The sequence below is a fragment of the Argentina silus genome (assembly GCF_951799395.1).
Source record: "Argentina silus genome assembly, chromosome: 1".
Classification (NCBI taxonomy): domain Eukaryota; kingdom Metazoa; phylum Chordata; class Actinopteri; order Argentiniformes; family Argentinidae; genus Argentina; species Argentina silus.
In genome coordinates, this window is record NC_139655.1 from 29,671,810 (window position 1) to 29,688,037 (window position 16,228).

The following is a 16,228-nucleotide window of genomic DNA, read 5'->3' on the forward strand; positions in this document are numbered from 1 at the left end:
GTAGGTAGACCCATTCTCTCTCTCTCTCTCTCTCTCTCTCTCTCTCTCTCTCTCTCAATAAAGACATAAGAACACGTTTTTGCTGCCTTTGTGTGGTGGGCATCATGGCATCATCAACGTGTTCCAGGAGGCTGGATGGACAACTGCCAAGGAAATACTTCAGGAAATATTGACTCATCTGCCAAATACTCACATACATCACAAGGGGACAGAGCCCACTCATCACCCTGAAAGAATGTGCCCTCTGCCACACTTCTTTCCATGTTAAGTCTAGTCTGACAGTGTGGCTTTCACTGGTATTGTACTAGGCCTCCTATGTGTGGGGCAAAGTTGGCCTGTAAGGTGTTTTGCTTTTCTCAAGTACATTGCATGGTAAACCTTATAAAACATACCATCAATGTCACCATCAATCCCTTCCCTCTTCAATGAAATTATCAAAAGGATTATGCAAATCATATGTAGCTGGAAAATTCCGGTAACTCCTCTTCCGTTTGGGATGAGGTTACCGGAAAATATCACAATTTTATCGTCATAGAATATTTGTCCACAAGGTGTCACCAAGACACCACTTGAAACGCCTTCTGTCACACATGCAGTACTGTCTGTGTGCCTGCATCCTCTGCCAATAATAATAATAATAATAATAATAATAATAATAATAATAATAATAATAATAATAATAATAATAATAATAATAATAATAATATGTATGTGTTGTTTTAAATTTCAAACATCCTTTATTCAATAACATTAATGTTAAAAAAGTGGCCGATTATTTGCATAAATTATCTGAGCTTGGCAGGATTGCAGCAATTTCAGAAATAGCTAAACAACTGTGAAATAATATTCACTGTGAAAATAATATTTTAATTTTGTAATCTAGTTCTAACATTGGCATAATGCGTAGGGATTATGTGATGGTGGCTGCAGCAGGCTGATTAAATGTCATCAAGCATTTGCGCTCAAATCGACAGGCGCCTTTCGCGGAGGAGCGCTCCCCCATTTCTGGCCAATCAGACGCGAGGCCGCCTGCGCAGATTCAAACACCATTCTAGAAGGAGGCTGGGCGCGAGATTCGGCGGGATGGAAAAATCTGAATGCGAAAATAACAAATAGAAGTTCAGGCTACTGGGAGGCGTACAAGGCAGGCTTCAGCAACATAAATATGTTTATCTCATGTAGCCTAAGATCGGCTATTGACATTGTACTCATCGTGGCAACTTGCAGCTGGTAGACAGTGCTTTTTTTGAAGGATAATGGACCAATGATTCCACTCATGTACAGTAGAACGGAGTTTGACATGGAGCTGAAACGCTAGCCGGCAAAATAATGCAACTCTATTTTTTTGCCGTCGCAAAAGAAACTGGACAATGACTGACAGCGACTTGTGTGGATAACTGTCGATATATACCACATTTGAGTTTATATGGATTTTAGACCGACCTTCAGTAGAGATTTCTTCTTTGAAAAGCTTTGGACTTGCTAGCTGTCATTATGGCCAACATAAAATCGCGCAGGTGGGTCATCATGTTCATCTAAGTTCTCTTGTCATTCATTGGTTTACCAAAAGCATTCGTTTGATCATGTAAATATTTCGTTGTGAAAATGATGGTTGCAAGAGAATGACTACAATATGAATAGATTCGTGATATAGACAAGTGGCAAGGCCATATGTCACGTTGATCTTTGACACATAACATGCACCTGCTCATGTGGCGTGGCCTGGGCGACGAGCTTGAGCTTCGCAGAAAGTGAATCTAAAGCCTTTAAAATGGTTACAGTATTTTATGTTGCTTATTAATGACTTATTTGATCAAACAACTTCACACCTTAACAAAACATTGTAGCCAACAGTCTTCCGTTTGCGCGTGTGACAGCACATACTATAATAGGCCCTGTTTATCATGTCATTTCCTAAATGGGTAATGATGCATTTGGTTCATATATGCATACATAAATAAATAGAGATATTCGCTTATTTTAAATATTTGTGGTTAATTCAAGTAGCCAGGGAATGATATAACTGCCTTGGTCTGTAGTGAGTTTCGCTCTCCAATTCATCATACTTAAAATATTCCTAGGCTATACTAGCCTAAATACTGCAGACTCGATACACTGAGTCAATCAGAGTTGCAGAGTTTTTAAGCAGAGAGAGCTTGCTCAATCTTGGCCTCATGAAGCATAGGTCTCAGTCCAACCCCTTATGTGCATCATTTTCTTGTTTATAACAGGGTAAAGGGAAATATGGATGTTTCAGAGTAAAAATAAACTGCTTATTTTGAATCCTCAGGTTGAAAATTGAAGTAATTTTTTCTTTATCACTCCTTTTATCCTGTGTGTGTCAGCAAGGACAAAAATAAATAAAATGTTAACTTATTATTATGCTATATTGCATATATTGAATTAGTTATGGATAGTGAAATTGTAAGGCAGTGTGCTATAAGCATTCATGAGTTCAGCCTGCATGGGTGAAGTAACTATTGATTTATGGGCTGATTGGAGCCTTGTCATCACCCTTAAACACGCAAACATGACAATGACGTAATTTCTCCTTGAATGAACAGCTCAGTGGCGCGTGTGTGTCCCCTACCCCCTCTGTGTCCCCTACCCCCCTCTGTGTCCCCTACCCCTACCCCCTCTGTGTGCCCCATCTGGGGGCTGAGAGGGGAGCAGTATGGTGGGGGAGGATGGTCTTCTCTCTGCTTTTCACATGCTTAGATGCAAGTTCAAGTTTGAGTGGGAGAAAGCAAACGAAGGACAAAATCTACCCGCTCATATTGCAGTTTCCTTCATCCGGAGTCTGATTTTGAAGTGTGTGTGTGTGTGTGTGTGTGTGTGTGTGTGTGTGTGTGTGTGTATGTATGTGTATGTGTGTGTGTGCGTGTGTGCGCCAACACTGTAGAACTGTAAAACCCCACAGGCATTACAGTTATTTCTCCAAAATGGAACATGAAGGGAATGAGTGGACCTCAACAGTTCTGGCTCAGGCAGGCACATTATTCGCCAGATAATTTATGTAAGAAATCAAGTCATGATCGTGCAATCCCCCAGAGTGGTTTTTGAAACTTCAGCTTGGACCGTTAAGGCGGCAGGGCCTGCTATTAGCTTGGCCACACCCCAGCTGACGCCTCCTCCTCCCGGACAGTGCCTCACACACACCTCAGGAGTAGAAAGAGCCTGTTGATGTGGGAGACTGCTCCATTCATGGCTCCTTACATACATATTTGCAGTATTGCAGAAATGCAATCAGGGCAACCGCTCCAGATGATTCTCTTGCAGCTGTGCTTTATTCGCTTTATTCTAGAATAGTTTTGGTCTGCCCGCACAGCCGTTGGTGCAGTGTGGACATGCAGGTTTGCTCTCGGGTAACCCGTGGCAACCGCTGTCTTCAGTCATTCACCCTGTTTATTAGATGTTCTACCCTGGCACAATGTGACGCCATGAAGGAAGTGTTGCCTGGCAACAAGGCATGTCCACGGACAAGAGCGGCTCGCAACCACACTCTCTCCTGCATACAGTAGGAATGCCTGGTGAAGGGGGTTCACTGGGAGACGTGCCCCTAAAACTATTTCAATTAATGGTGTATTAAGTTAGTGTCCTGAAAGCTGTAGTCATACCTACTTTACTTACATTGACAGTGAAGGCAAAAAGTGTGAATAATGTGGAAGTTGCCCCAAACAGGCCAGTCAAACTTGTTTGTTCGAGTTATCTTATAACAACAGGGCCCAAGAGGGCATAGAGACTGGCAAAGTGAGAGTTGGCATCATGATGTCTGATCTAGCAGGGACAGCTTCTCTAATTATGGTCAGGAATGTCCTGTTTAGTAGGAAGCTCAGCATGTTCCCTTCTGCTCTGCAAACACTAGCTTAATCCTCTTCAACCGATGCTGCCTGGTCAATCCATACTTCACAGTTTGTTATAAAAAATGTCATGGCAGTTGCATCTAATCAGCTATGAGTGTTGTTGGCACTCTGACTGTGTGTATGAGCTGTGGCCTGAATGATGTACTGTTCCTTTTTTTCTGTCTTTTTTCGGTGTAATGATGTCAGTAGTTCTGTGAGTCAACACTGAAGTATTGCTCTCACTCATTAGGTCAACATTTCTGTTTTACTTTCATGGCTGTGTCGGCTATGTTAGCGGGAATGGTTGAAACGTAATTGATTGATGGATCGTTTAGATAACATTTTTGTAGTTTCGTTTGTTATATTATTTTTTCTCTCTCTGTCTCTCTCTCTATCCTCCCTCCTCCTCCCTCCCTGCCCCTCTCTCTCTCTCTCTCTCTTTCTCTCTCTCTCTCTCTCTCTCTCTCTCTCTCTTCCAGTGAGGATGAAGATGAAGAACTTCACTCCACAGACCCTGAGAGTAAGGACAAGACTAAAGACAAGAAGACACTGTGCAAAGTCAAATGGTCTCGGGATGAGGTAATTTTATAAGAGGCATGAGTGAGCCTGTTATGTTGAATGTGCTTTTTTTTTGGGTGAGTGTTTGTGTAGGACTATGTGGTTGTAGAATATCTCAGCATGGGTTGTATTATTGTATTATTAGTTTGTTGCACCACACCATCATTTCTTGAAACTGTCTGACGGTTTGTTTTATTTCAATGTTATAGTGGTGAACTTTATGAAGAATAATATATTCTGTGTGTGAACTGTGTCCTCTGTGGTCCAACAGTCTAGGCTGTTTATCATTGACCATTGCAATCTTGCTATCATATGTAGAGAAGCACTAAAGTTTCCTCTGCGAAAGGCAAGTGGATGGGGCATTTACTTTAATGAGTTACTAGCCTACTAGATAAAGGAAACTGCTCAGGAAGATTGTCTCCTCACTGTCTGTGTCTCTCTGCTCTCCCTCTCCCCTCTCTCTATCTCCTTCTCTGCTCTCTCTCTCTCTCTCTCTCTCTCTCTCTTTCTCTCTCTCTCTCTCTCTCTCTCTCTCTCTCTCTCTCTCTTTCCCTCCTCTCTGTCTCCAGGACGAGAGGCTTAAAAAGCAGGTGGAGCAGCATGGAACAGACTCTTGGAAATTAGTAGCAAATTATTTTCCAGTAAGTGACACAGTATGCCATGCCCCACTGTTAGAACACGGTGTGACTTTTGTACAAAGTCTTGTGGGATTAATATTTAATTCCTAACTTATTGTGCCACATTATTTGGTGAAAGTATGAGATGCAGTGCATAACCTGCACGTTAATCCTCCCACCCACATTTGAAGCACCTATAACACAGTTACACAGCCACTACCATACTGTCATTTTGAACCATGGGGCTATTTTTTTATTATCTAATTATCTATTATCTAATTTTTATTTTAGGTCATTTAGCACATAGTTAACATTATCCCCCACTTGGGCTGTTTGTTTAAGAGAGAGTTTGGGGTTATGATAAGATAAGGGACCGTCACAGGTGTGTTGACTGGTGTGGTGGTCCTCTCTAGAGAGGAAGGGAAGGGCTTGTGTGTTGAAGATAATAGGGTTTGGACAGCTGCAGGTGTTGTGAATTGAGGTGGTCTTCTTTGTGTGTGTGTGTTTGTGTGTGTGTGTTTGTGTGTGTGTGTGTGTGTGTGTGTGTGTGTGTGTGTGTGTGTGTGTGTGTGTGTGTGTGTGTGTGTGTGTGTGTGTGTGTGTGTGTGTGTGTGTGTGTCTGTCACAGGGGAGGACAGATGGACAGTGTCAGCACCGCTGGCAGAAGGTGCTCAACCCGGAGCTGGTGAAAGGACCCTGGACAAAAGAGGAGGATCAGAAGGTAAGAGGAGATGGGCGTTCCTCCAACCTGGGACGGGGGAGGGGAGGGAGGGAGGGGGAGGGAGGGGGGGAGATGGGGAAGGAAGAACGGTGGAGGGGAGGGAGGGAGAGAGGAGGCGGGGAGATGGGGAAGGATGGTGGAGGGAAGAGAGAGGATGAGGAAAGTGACAGGAGAGGAGTGTGGAGGGGAGAGGGAAGGATGAGTGTGCATTACAGGCAACAACCTATAGTCAGAATAAGTCAGATACATTAAAGCAGCTGACACATGATAATAACAACACAACTCATATCCCTGATAATAGAATTAAAAAAATTTCTTAACTAGAACATTGAACTGAACATGTGTACATCCTGCACAGTACTCGTTCTTATTGAACTTTGCTTCCCCCTTTCCTAGCCCCTGCATTAGTTTTCATTGGCTGTGCATACAGTAAGCCCCACTACCTGATGCCTAAAATAACTCAGACTTTCCAAGTCTCCCTGAACCAGAGCCCAGTGCCTCCTTGGACTGGCTCGGGGGTAATGTCTCTCATGGCTGGAACGGTGGAACAATGCATTCCTTAAATGGAACTTCATGACGCCCTGCCTATAAGAATGTTAAGAATGGTGTCCAACATGTAGGCCTCATCTCTGGGAGATCTAGTATTGTTTTGCCTTGACCTTAGAGAGACTGTAGCAAGATACGCACTCAGATAAAAGTATGTTTGTTTATGGCTTGCTAAGAATCCTCAGCCGGTGAGAGTAGCAGTAACAAGCTCTACTTCTGACGCTGCATTCTTGACATTCTCATGGGTATTGTCAGTGGTGACACAGTGGTCTTTTAGAGGTCCAGAGAACTACCTGCTCTCTGTGTGCAGTAAGGGGCCATTTCTAACATTTTATTTGTGAGATAATAAAAAGCTTAATCTCCCTAAGGTTGTAATAGATACAGTTATTGGTGTTCGATTTGCATTGTAAGTCCCAACCGGTTTTCTGTCTTTTTCGTCTGTGTCTGTGTCTGTGTCTGTGTCTGTGTCTGTGTCTGTGTCTGTGTCTGTGTCTGTGTCTGTCTGTGTGTGTGGACAGGTGATTGACCTGGTACACAAGTATGGCCCCAAGCGCTGGTCGGTGATTGCAAAGCACCTGCAGGGGCGCATTGGTAAGCAGTGTCGTGAGCGCTGGCACAATCACCTCAACCCCGAGGTGAAGAAGTCCTCCTGGACCCAGGATGAGGACCGCATCATCTACGATGCCCACAAACGCCTGGGCAACCGCTGGGCTGAGATCTCCAAGCTGCTGCCTGGAAGGTAACACACACACAGACACACGTACCACACACCACACACATACACACGTACCACACACCACACACATACACACACACACACACGTATCACACACACACACATACACACTGCACTGTGTACCACTTTCCTTCATCTGTGCCGACACTATAAAGAAATGGTGAAATCATTAGCAAAGCTAAGAGACGATCATTAACATACTTTGATTATATCAACCACTGTATCAGACCACTATGTTGTCTAACTGAATGTAGAAACTGGACAGATGAACGCTTATTCCTTTGAGTTGTTTTGTACCAAACCATTTACTAAAGCAGTCAGACCCCACTCCTCTCATCTCCTTATCCTCACCACCTCCCCCTCAGGACGGACAACTCCATCAAGAACCACTGGAACTCCACCATGAGGAGGAAGGTGGAGTCGGAGGGCTACCTCCAGGAGGCCTGCAGGGGTTTCAGCTCCGAGCACGGGGGCGTGAAGAGACGTCATCACAGGCCCTGTGTCCCCTCAGCGGAGACCCCCCACCGCGGACACAGCCCTCTGGCCATGACGGGACCACCAACACAGGTGGGCAGCCTAGCCATGCAGTTCAGCTGAGTTTGATGTCGTTTAGGTCCACTAAAGTCAACAGAGCTTTATCTTACTGCACCAACAGTGGTGATGAACAGCCTTTCAGTCCCATTCCATTGGATTAGATTGATTTTTATTTAAAGGTTATTTTTTTGAGTGGAGCAATCCCACTCTTATATTTGTAATTTTTATTGGATAGATATAGTGAAGAAAGACAGAAAAGTAAGGAGGGGAGGGTATGTCAGCATGGCATGGGCCGGATTCGAAGCCATGCCGACATGGGCATATGTGTGTACTGTAGGCCATGGTGCTGGACCACTGGACCACCTCCAGGCCACCAATTGGATTGGATTGACTTGAAAAGAGACTTCAAAGTCTGAAAAGCAAGTCGCTCAGTTGCTCAGGTTTTCTTTTTTTAGAGAATAATGAACTTTGTAGGGTCACTTGTTTGTCTCTGCGTGAACTCATTGATCTCTAGTTTTATGAGAGCTTGGTTTTCATGCGTTTTGGTTCCTGTGTGTCGTAGCTTGGTGGATACCCCTACGGCCCTCACAATGGACAGTTGATGGACACCATCCCAGATACCTCCTCCAGCTTCTTATTGGTAGGTGGAACAGCTGATCCAACTTTTCCAGACTCTAATGTGTTTTCTTTTGTTGCTCTAAATACCAGAGGTTTGGAGTGATGCCGGGAGAGCTGATCCAAAATCTCTGTTTAAGGGCAAAACCAAAGTGTTTTTGGTCCAACCTGTTGTTGGAATGACTCGGTTCGCTCGGGGGGTTGTGCGCGGCATTCCTGTAACCAATGAGCACACACCGCTATAAATATTCGAAAAATACTCACGTGTGCAGCACCTCCAGATGAATGGATCAGAGATGTTTCCATGGGTCCAGCCCGCTGTCTTAAAGGGGCAGCGCCAAGAGTCTGGCCCGGACCCACCTCCAACCCTGGCCCCATCCCCTCCACTGCCCTGTCTCATTCCTCCACTTCCCCACTGTTCTACCTTTCATCTGTTCCTCTCATTAATCACTCTCTCAATCAAACAACTGAACGATTGGCCCTGACTTTGGTTTTCTTCTTTGTCTATTAACAAAATCATGCAGATGTAAAAACTGGAGTGAAATGGTGTAAACATGGGAGTTCATCTTTGATTATGGTATGAGTAGTGGTAGTATGTGAGTAAACCTGTTGTCTTTCCCTGCCTTCTTTCCTCACTCCCTCCTTCCTCTCCTCCTCCTCCTCCTCCTCCTCCTCTCCTCCCCCCGCGTGTGTTTATTCCAGCCGTCCTGCCACGACGACCCTGACAAAGAGCAGAGAATTAAGGAACTTGAGCTGCTGCTTATGTCAGCAGAGACCGAAGTCCGAAGACAGGCCCAGTGCCGAGGCCCATGTGTAAGGACGCACTCAGAGTGTGTGTGCGTGCGTGCGTACAGTAGCATAGTGTGCTGTAGTGATGCAGTAGTACCCACCTCACCTCCCTCCATACACCCCTGTTAGCTGTGCTTAGTAGCCCCCCCCCCCCCCCCCCCCCCCCCACCACTCATTAACTACCTCTCCTTCCCCCTCTCTGCAGCTCTGTAGTGCATGGCGCTCCTGTGTCACTCAAGCCAACCGCTTGGTTTGAAAACCAAACATGCATTGTTTTGTTTTTGTTTTTCTCATACCCCCCCCTCCCCATACACCCATTCTTTTTCATCCTCCATCTATCTCCACCCATATCTGTTCAGTTTGTGCTTTTTTTTCTGAAACTTAAAAGAACAAACTGTCAGGAAAATATGGCAGACAAGTGGTTTAGATTTTATAACCATAAAATCTCTTGGTGTGGTACAGCCCTTGCCTATCACTGACCACCAACGGTCAGTGATGGTCACCAATGGGGAACCACACACTGACCACAACCCTCTTCAGCTCTGAGTGTTCTATCCTTTACCCCTCCTGTCCTTCTCTCTCTCTTCATCTCCAACTACCTCGTCTCCAGGTTTCCCTATAGGTGACCATCAGTGGAGGCTGGTGGAGGTAGTAATCAGAGGACATCCTCGGATTTCTGCCTCCACCAGCCTCCCCTGGTGACCATAAACCCTTGTGTGTCTCTGAGTCTAATGAAGTTTCTCTTGAGGGATAAGGTTGAGGTTCAATGAATACTCTATGAAAGAACAGGTCTTTTGCTGTTTTTTTTGTTTGTTTTTTGCAATAACAAGGAACTCTGATACTCATGATGTGTTAACACAAAAGACATTTTGAGCGTAACGTACCTCAAGAACTTAGAAGCGAAACTTCATAAGACCAAATGGAGTCATACCACCACCTCAAGTGTCCTGAGCGACGCCACCTAACCCCAGTTTCCTGTCCCTCAGAATGTGGAGGGCTACTCCAGCTGGTCTGACAGCGTGTCAGACGACACTATGACCACCAGCAGCAGTAGTCTGGAGGAGCAGGCTGAGGCTCCAGGCTGGAGGGGGGCAGAGGAGGGCCAGGGGCCCCCGGTCCAGCTCCATGTCTCCCCCAGCAAGTTCCTGTCAGTGGAGGCCAGCGCCGTGCTCTCCACCCTGCAGACCATCCCGGAGTTCGCCGAGACTATGGAGCTCATCGACTCGGTGTGTGTCTGTGTGTGTGTCTGTGTGTGTGTCTGTGTGTGTGTCTGTGTGTGTGTGTGTGTGTGTGTGTGTGTGTGTGTTTTGAATATACTAGTGCCAGACCCAGAACGTGGATGTATTATAAATCCAGTGTAGATGTATCTGGCTCTGCAGGACCCTGTGGCTTGGAGTGACGTGGCCAGCTTTGACCTGTCTGAAGTGGGGACCCCCCCGAAACACACACAAGGGGGCTACACACCCCAGGAGAGGACCACAGAGTGCATGGGGTACACAGGGGAACCCCCCTCCTCCATCACCGCCCTCGCCAAGCACTGTGCCCCACAGGGCAAGGCCAACCCCCACACCCCCACCAACGTGTCCAAGCCCAGCCTGCCATCCGTGGGGAGGAGGAAGAGGAGAGAGAGGGGGGATCATTCCCCCATGTGTGACAGGACTTGCCCTTCCTTCTTAGACACCAGCACCAACTCACCCAAGAACACTCCCACGAAAGGACTCCCTTTCTCCCCCTCCCAGGTAAGATGCACAAGCCATATCCACAACACTCAATAGTTGGGTTAGGTGGACGTGTTTTTAAGTCCCAACTGCTTTATACTGTAATCTTATAATTGAAATGGTGTGAGCCAGATCCCCTCTCTAATTGTTCCGGTCATGTATTCCCCAGTTCTTCAACGTATCAGGGGGTGAGCAGCATCTGAACCTGGACAACCCAGCCCTCACCTCCACCCCAGTGTGTGGACAGAAGTGTCTCCTCAACACGCCCATTCAGAAAGAGACCACGCCCAAACACCAGAAGGAGAATGCTGGGTAAGAGAGAACAGCTACAACTACGATTACAGCTTAATAGAGTTCTGTTACGGTTTGTTTTCCTGCACTAGACTGTGTCACATTTGATGATTTGTGGAGGTGTTTGAAACATTTTAGCAGGGGTTGTAACAGTTGCTCTCTCTCAGTTTTAGGACCCCTAAGATCCGTAAGTCCATTTTGGGCCCGACACCCAGGACCCCAACACCTTTTAAAAACGCTCTGGCCGCCCAAGAGAAGATGCATGGGCCGCTAAAGATGGTGGTAAGTGTCCTGGTAGTCTATGTTTCTAACTGTGTGCGTGTGCGTTCCTGTGCTCATGTGTGTTTGTGGTGTGTGTTTGTGGTGTGTGTTTGTGGTGTGTGTTTGTGGTGTGTGTGTGTGTGTGTGTGTGTGTGTGTGTGTGTGTGTGTGTGTGTGTGTGTGTGCGTGTGTGCGCATGTGTTATCTCTGTACTACAGCCCCAGCCCCTGGCCTTTCTAGAGGAGGACATCAGGGAGGTGTTGAAGGAGGAGATAGGATCAGACATCTTCACCAGAGATCTACAGCCAGAGTTCAGGACATGGAAACACGACGTATGTCTTCACATAACCACGTACAACTCCACCACATGACCTTTTGGTCTTTAGAAACTTACTTGAAAACGAGATATACTGACGAACCAATCATGATTTACTGCCATTTAAACAGTAACACTGTTGAACCATAATAGGGTCTAACAGTGTGATGTTGTAGCTTGTGTCTGTAATGGGAACCTTGTGTGTTGCCAGTTGGATGGCCCTGCCAGGAAGGTGCGTAAGTCCTTGGTGTTGGACTCCTGGGGGAAAGACTGTCTGAACGTCCAGCTCTTCCAGGACCAACTTAATAACGCACAGGTTTGTACAGCATTGTGAAAATGGATAGAGAGCCACACACTCTTGCTCTGATGCTCATCATTTATTAAACCAATGTTTCAGCAGCAAGCTGCCTACTTCAGGGTTTCAATTCTCAAAATGATATTTTAAGTTTCACCTGCCAGCTTGCAACTCACAAACCTATGGTGTGTGCTTTCTTGCTTTTTTTGAACATGTACAGTACTGTGAAAATGACTTGAAGCTTTGTACAATACGCACTACCATCGTAAATGTGATAACCAGTCTGGGCTCAAATGGGCTTAAAATAATCGCTGAATGTTTCCACCCGCCCCCCTCTTTCACCAGGTCCAAGAAGACAGTCTTCTGACCAGCTCCTTACTGATGACCCCCCTCCCTGAGAGAGAGGCACATAACTGCTCTCTGTCGTCTGGGAGGGAGGGGTCCTGCACCCCCCTGCGACGCCTCCCCAGCCCCCGTGGCAAGAAGACCCACAGAATAGCCCCTGTTCAGGTACTTATCTATTAATGACCAAAAACGTCATTTTCTGTGAAAAGTTATGCCCGCAAAAGACAGGAAATTCATTGCTATAGTGCTGTATGTTGGTCTCCAGTACTTCAAAAAACATATACTCACCACTAGGCAGATTGCTTAGGATTCTTAATATATCCATAGAAGAGGCCAGCTATCTTTTATTTCTCAAGAGGAAAGATGACCTCCATGTTCAGTCAAATCATATCAATCAAATAACACCTACAGTATGATCTTAGGGAGAGAGACACTGTAATGGATGTGGGTTCAGCTGGTCCCCAGTCAAAGAAACATGGCCTCTTTCAGTGAGAGCATCGAGATCAGTGTGGTGTTGTCACAAGCCCACAAAGTGTCTTAAGTACTTAAGGCTCATTATTCCCTCAATGTGCTTCAAACAACCCATAATGCTCTCCTCTCTCCTGCAGGTGAAGAGCGAGTGGGAAGCAGTGGTTTATGGGAAGACCGAGGACCAGCTGATCATGACAGAGCAGGCCCGTCAGTACCTGAGTGCCTACCCGTCCTCCGGCTGCACCTCGAGGGCCCTCGTGCTCTGAGACCACAACTCTCCACGATACACACTATGCCCGTCCAGCAAGGTCACTATGGCAACCTCAGTCCCAAGACTCTTCTAACACTTTCTAGACAATCCAGTCTAGGCAACTAAAATTACCATTTTACAAGACATATTTCTAAAACCCGTAAGTGAACACCCTGAAGTGTTCGGCAAAGTACTTTAACACAAAAAATAAGGCCGTTGCCATTATTTTTCTAGGTCACTGCCCAAGTACTTACTTGTCCTCAAGTTCTCAATGTGATTTTGCTAGCCATTGTTGGCTTTTTTTTTTTCTTCTTCTTTTGAACACATAAACTGTTGTCCTAGCCATGTAACAGTTGTGTACAGATAAGGAGTATTAGATGTTCTGCACTAGTTGATAATGGTGAAACAACCTGCACACACCATAGGCTGTAGAAATAGACTGTTTATCAGTAGCAGTGGCTGCTTTTGAGTTTTATATTGTTAATATATTGTTTAAATAGAGAGAAAAAACATAAGAAAAAATACATTTTATGATGTAACATTCCACGTATATCCTCCAGCTTGTTTGTAGAACTACCATGAAGATGCTAAAACTGTTGATATGAAGTCTTATGAGAAGAGGAGAGGGCGCTGTCAGTATTGCACTACTGAGTTTGGTTGGCTGCAGAGAAATGACCAGTGTTTAGGGTTAACTGGATAGCACTTGTGACATGACTGTAACATCTCTAAACATCACGTCTCTGTTCCGAGGCCACATCGTTCCTTTTGCAGTCTCAAGTTGAGACATTTTATTGAATGTATTTCATAGCATGAAAACTGCGAAGAAGTTTAGAATGGAGGGGTATCTTTTTACTTTTTTTTTTTTTTTTTTTCTTCTTCTTTTATTTATTATCAGCTCTAAAGCTTAGATATTAATATAATTGTCAATTGAACACCTGAAGTTTCCATTGAGAAATCTACCTTTGCTGATAGACAGCCTAAAACTCATATTTGCCCGAAGCTTTGATCAAAGGCCAGTTTGGCTCTTTGCGTCCTTGATGGTCAAGATTAGGGAAGGATGTACTGGTCTGAGAACAGAGGCCTTCAGTGTCCATGTTTGGTACAGACCACAGTGCTCCTATCATCAGTGTTCTAGAACAAGCGTGTCGTTGAAAGGGATGTCCTGTTTGTGTGAAGGCTATAGGTTCTATTTATTAAATGTCTACTAATTTATTTATTTCTAAAATTTAAAGAAATTATTGAAATAATTATATTTTTTTCTCTCTATAAAAAAGGATTGGGCTACCTTTCACTTCATTTCTCTAAATTAGAAGTAAACAAGCACTGCCACAAATTTCATTTCATTTCTTTTTTTTTATATTCATCTTTGTTTTCTTTAATAGAAATTAGATAGAATAGATAGAAGCATGTGGGCCAGACACAGAAGCATTGTTATCTCCATCTACAGATGCTACAGGAGGCTACTGTGCTCCCATTTGAAATAACATTACTACATAGATTACCAAATCCCATAATTCATCTTTGTTTTCTTTTAATTGTACAAAACTATTACATTATTACCATTACGTAGCTCTATCACTGCGTTGTAGATATTGGTAGAACAAGTGTTGTTTTTCTCTGTAGGAAGCAGGATTCCATCTCCGACCTCTAATCATAGGCAAATTGCACTTTTCTCATTGTTTAAGTGTTGGTTCGTTCATTTGTTTGTGATGATGATGATGATGATGATGTAGCCCGTGTTTGTGTGTGTGTGTTTTTTTTTTTTTTTTTAATAAACACCAGTGGCGTTAGATGAATGTCTCACTACATATGACGATTGAACACTGACATGTAAATATTGAGCTGTTTGACATAGATTGTTAAGAGACAGTGCTCTGTTGCTGGGCTTGGATGTTTACCGCTGTGGAACAGCAGTGTGTGTTAGCTGCTAGTGAGAGCCAGATAGAAGCATGTGGGCCAGACAGAGAAGCTGAGATTGCTATCTCCATCTACAGATGCTACAGGAGGCTACCGTGCTCCATTTGAAATAACATTACTACATAGATTACCAAATCCCATAAGCATGACAGGTGTACTGAAGTCATTTGAATGGAATGCATTGACGCATTTACCATCCCTAATGTACGGTATCAATGAAGAAGTAACACACTGCCACGGTCAGAGATCCCCCATGCCATGTCCTTTTAGCCATGTTCGTTTCCAACCGTCTTTGATAATCTGGATTGATCTGGATTAGCCAGAATTAGGCGTGCTGGTGAGAATAAGAAGGGAGTCTTGTCTGGGAAATCATGTGGAAAGATCAGACACCATGCATGTGTTGTAGCATCTCCTCACAGAACAACATTATATACTACTCTGACTGCATTTTCTGCTTAAGAGCATGACATTTATTTTTTAATTTTGGTTTGAGATATGTCTAACAGTTAAATATGTATATATGTTTGTTACATGTACTGTTTTGTTGGTTTGACTTTGACTATGTGTGTTTGTTTTGTTTTTTTGTTCTGTTTGGAGGTCCTCTGTTGAAGTAACATGTTTGTGTGTTAACACTTCAGCCATCTAACCCTAGGGTATGAGGGAATTGAGTACATGTATAGTAGCAGTTGTTGTCATAGTTATGCATGAGCAAAACACAATATGCTGGACTTCTTTCATCAAGTTTGTACTACGTTAATCACAGTTGAACACTTACAATATGTCCTATTTTCAATTTTACAGTATTTTCTGCAGACATCATAATAACCAAGGTACCATAGAATTCCTGCCAACTGCCATTGTAATCATGTACTTAATACAAAATATTAAAATGTGCATTGCAAAATGGTGTCTCATTATTTTTTTTCTACACTACAAAACAACAATGATTCTATTATTCCCCGGAAGGCATTGATTTTGAGTCACTGCCAAATGTTAACTCCTGCCCGCTCAAATAAATGGGTATGACCCATGTTGGTATGACCCAAGAGTCCTCCAAACTCCCACTATGTCCCTTTTATGGTCTACAGTGTGCCCCATCAACCCTGCCCGGTCAGCCAGGTGGAGGTGGCAGTAGGGCAGGAGGCTTTGTTGGGGTGGAGGTTGACAGTCGCCAGGGTTGACTGTAGATCTGAACCCCGCTTCCTGCCACTAGCGTGTGTGCGTGTGTGTGTTTGGGGGTGGTTGGGGTGTTGTCAGCTTGGCCTGGGGTCCTCGGACACGAGCCCCCCTCCGTCAGAACAAGAGGCCTCTCCACAGGGTCAGCTGCTGGCCCTAAAGGGGTCCACTCACCCATGACTTAATGCCTCTGGGCTCCATTGTCCCTAAGGGCTGTTGGTTTTACAGGC

The 16,228-nt window shown here is 44.6% G+C and overlaps 1 protein-coding gene across 1 annotated transcript; it reads left to right on the top strand.

Annotated features, from left to right (window-relative positions):
* Window positions 1-1,143: 1,143 nt before the first annotated feature.
* mybl1 (v-myb avian myeloblastosis viral oncogene homolog-like 1) lies at window positions 1,144-14,673 on the top strand. Its single transcript, XM_083675023.1, has 15 exons — window positions 1,144-1,517; window positions 4,322-4,421; window positions 4,970-5,041; window positions 5,646-5,738; window positions 6,803-7,023; window positions 7,386-7,587; window positions 8,117-8,194; window positions 9,945-10,184; window positions 10,320-10,697; window positions 10,846-10,988; window positions 11,135-11,249; window positions 11,447-11,560; window positions 11,756-11,860; window positions 12,185-12,349; window positions 12,793-14,673. Exons 1-15 carry the CDS (start codon window positions 1,495-1,497, stop codon window positions 12,919-12,921), a joined length of 2,178 nt encoding a protein of 725 aa, XP_083531149.1. The 5' UTR covers window positions 1,144-1,494; the 3' UTR covers window positions 12,922-14,673.
* Window positions 14,674-16,228: the final 1,555 nt, after the last annotated feature.

Excerpts from the sequence above, each read along its gene's own strand:
- mybl1 (XM_083675023.1), top strand. The coding sequence starts at position 1,495 with ATGGCCAACATAAAATCGCGCAG. Across the intron at positions 8,195-9,944 it reads CCTCCTCCAGCTTCTTATTG|AATGTGGAGGGCTACTCCAG; the intron begins GTAGGTGGAACA and ends CCTGTCCCTCAG. Across the intron at positions 10,185-10,319 it reads CTATGGAGCTCATCGACTCG|ATGTATCTGGCTCTGCAGGA; the intron begins GTGTGTGTCTGT and ends AATCCAGTGTAG.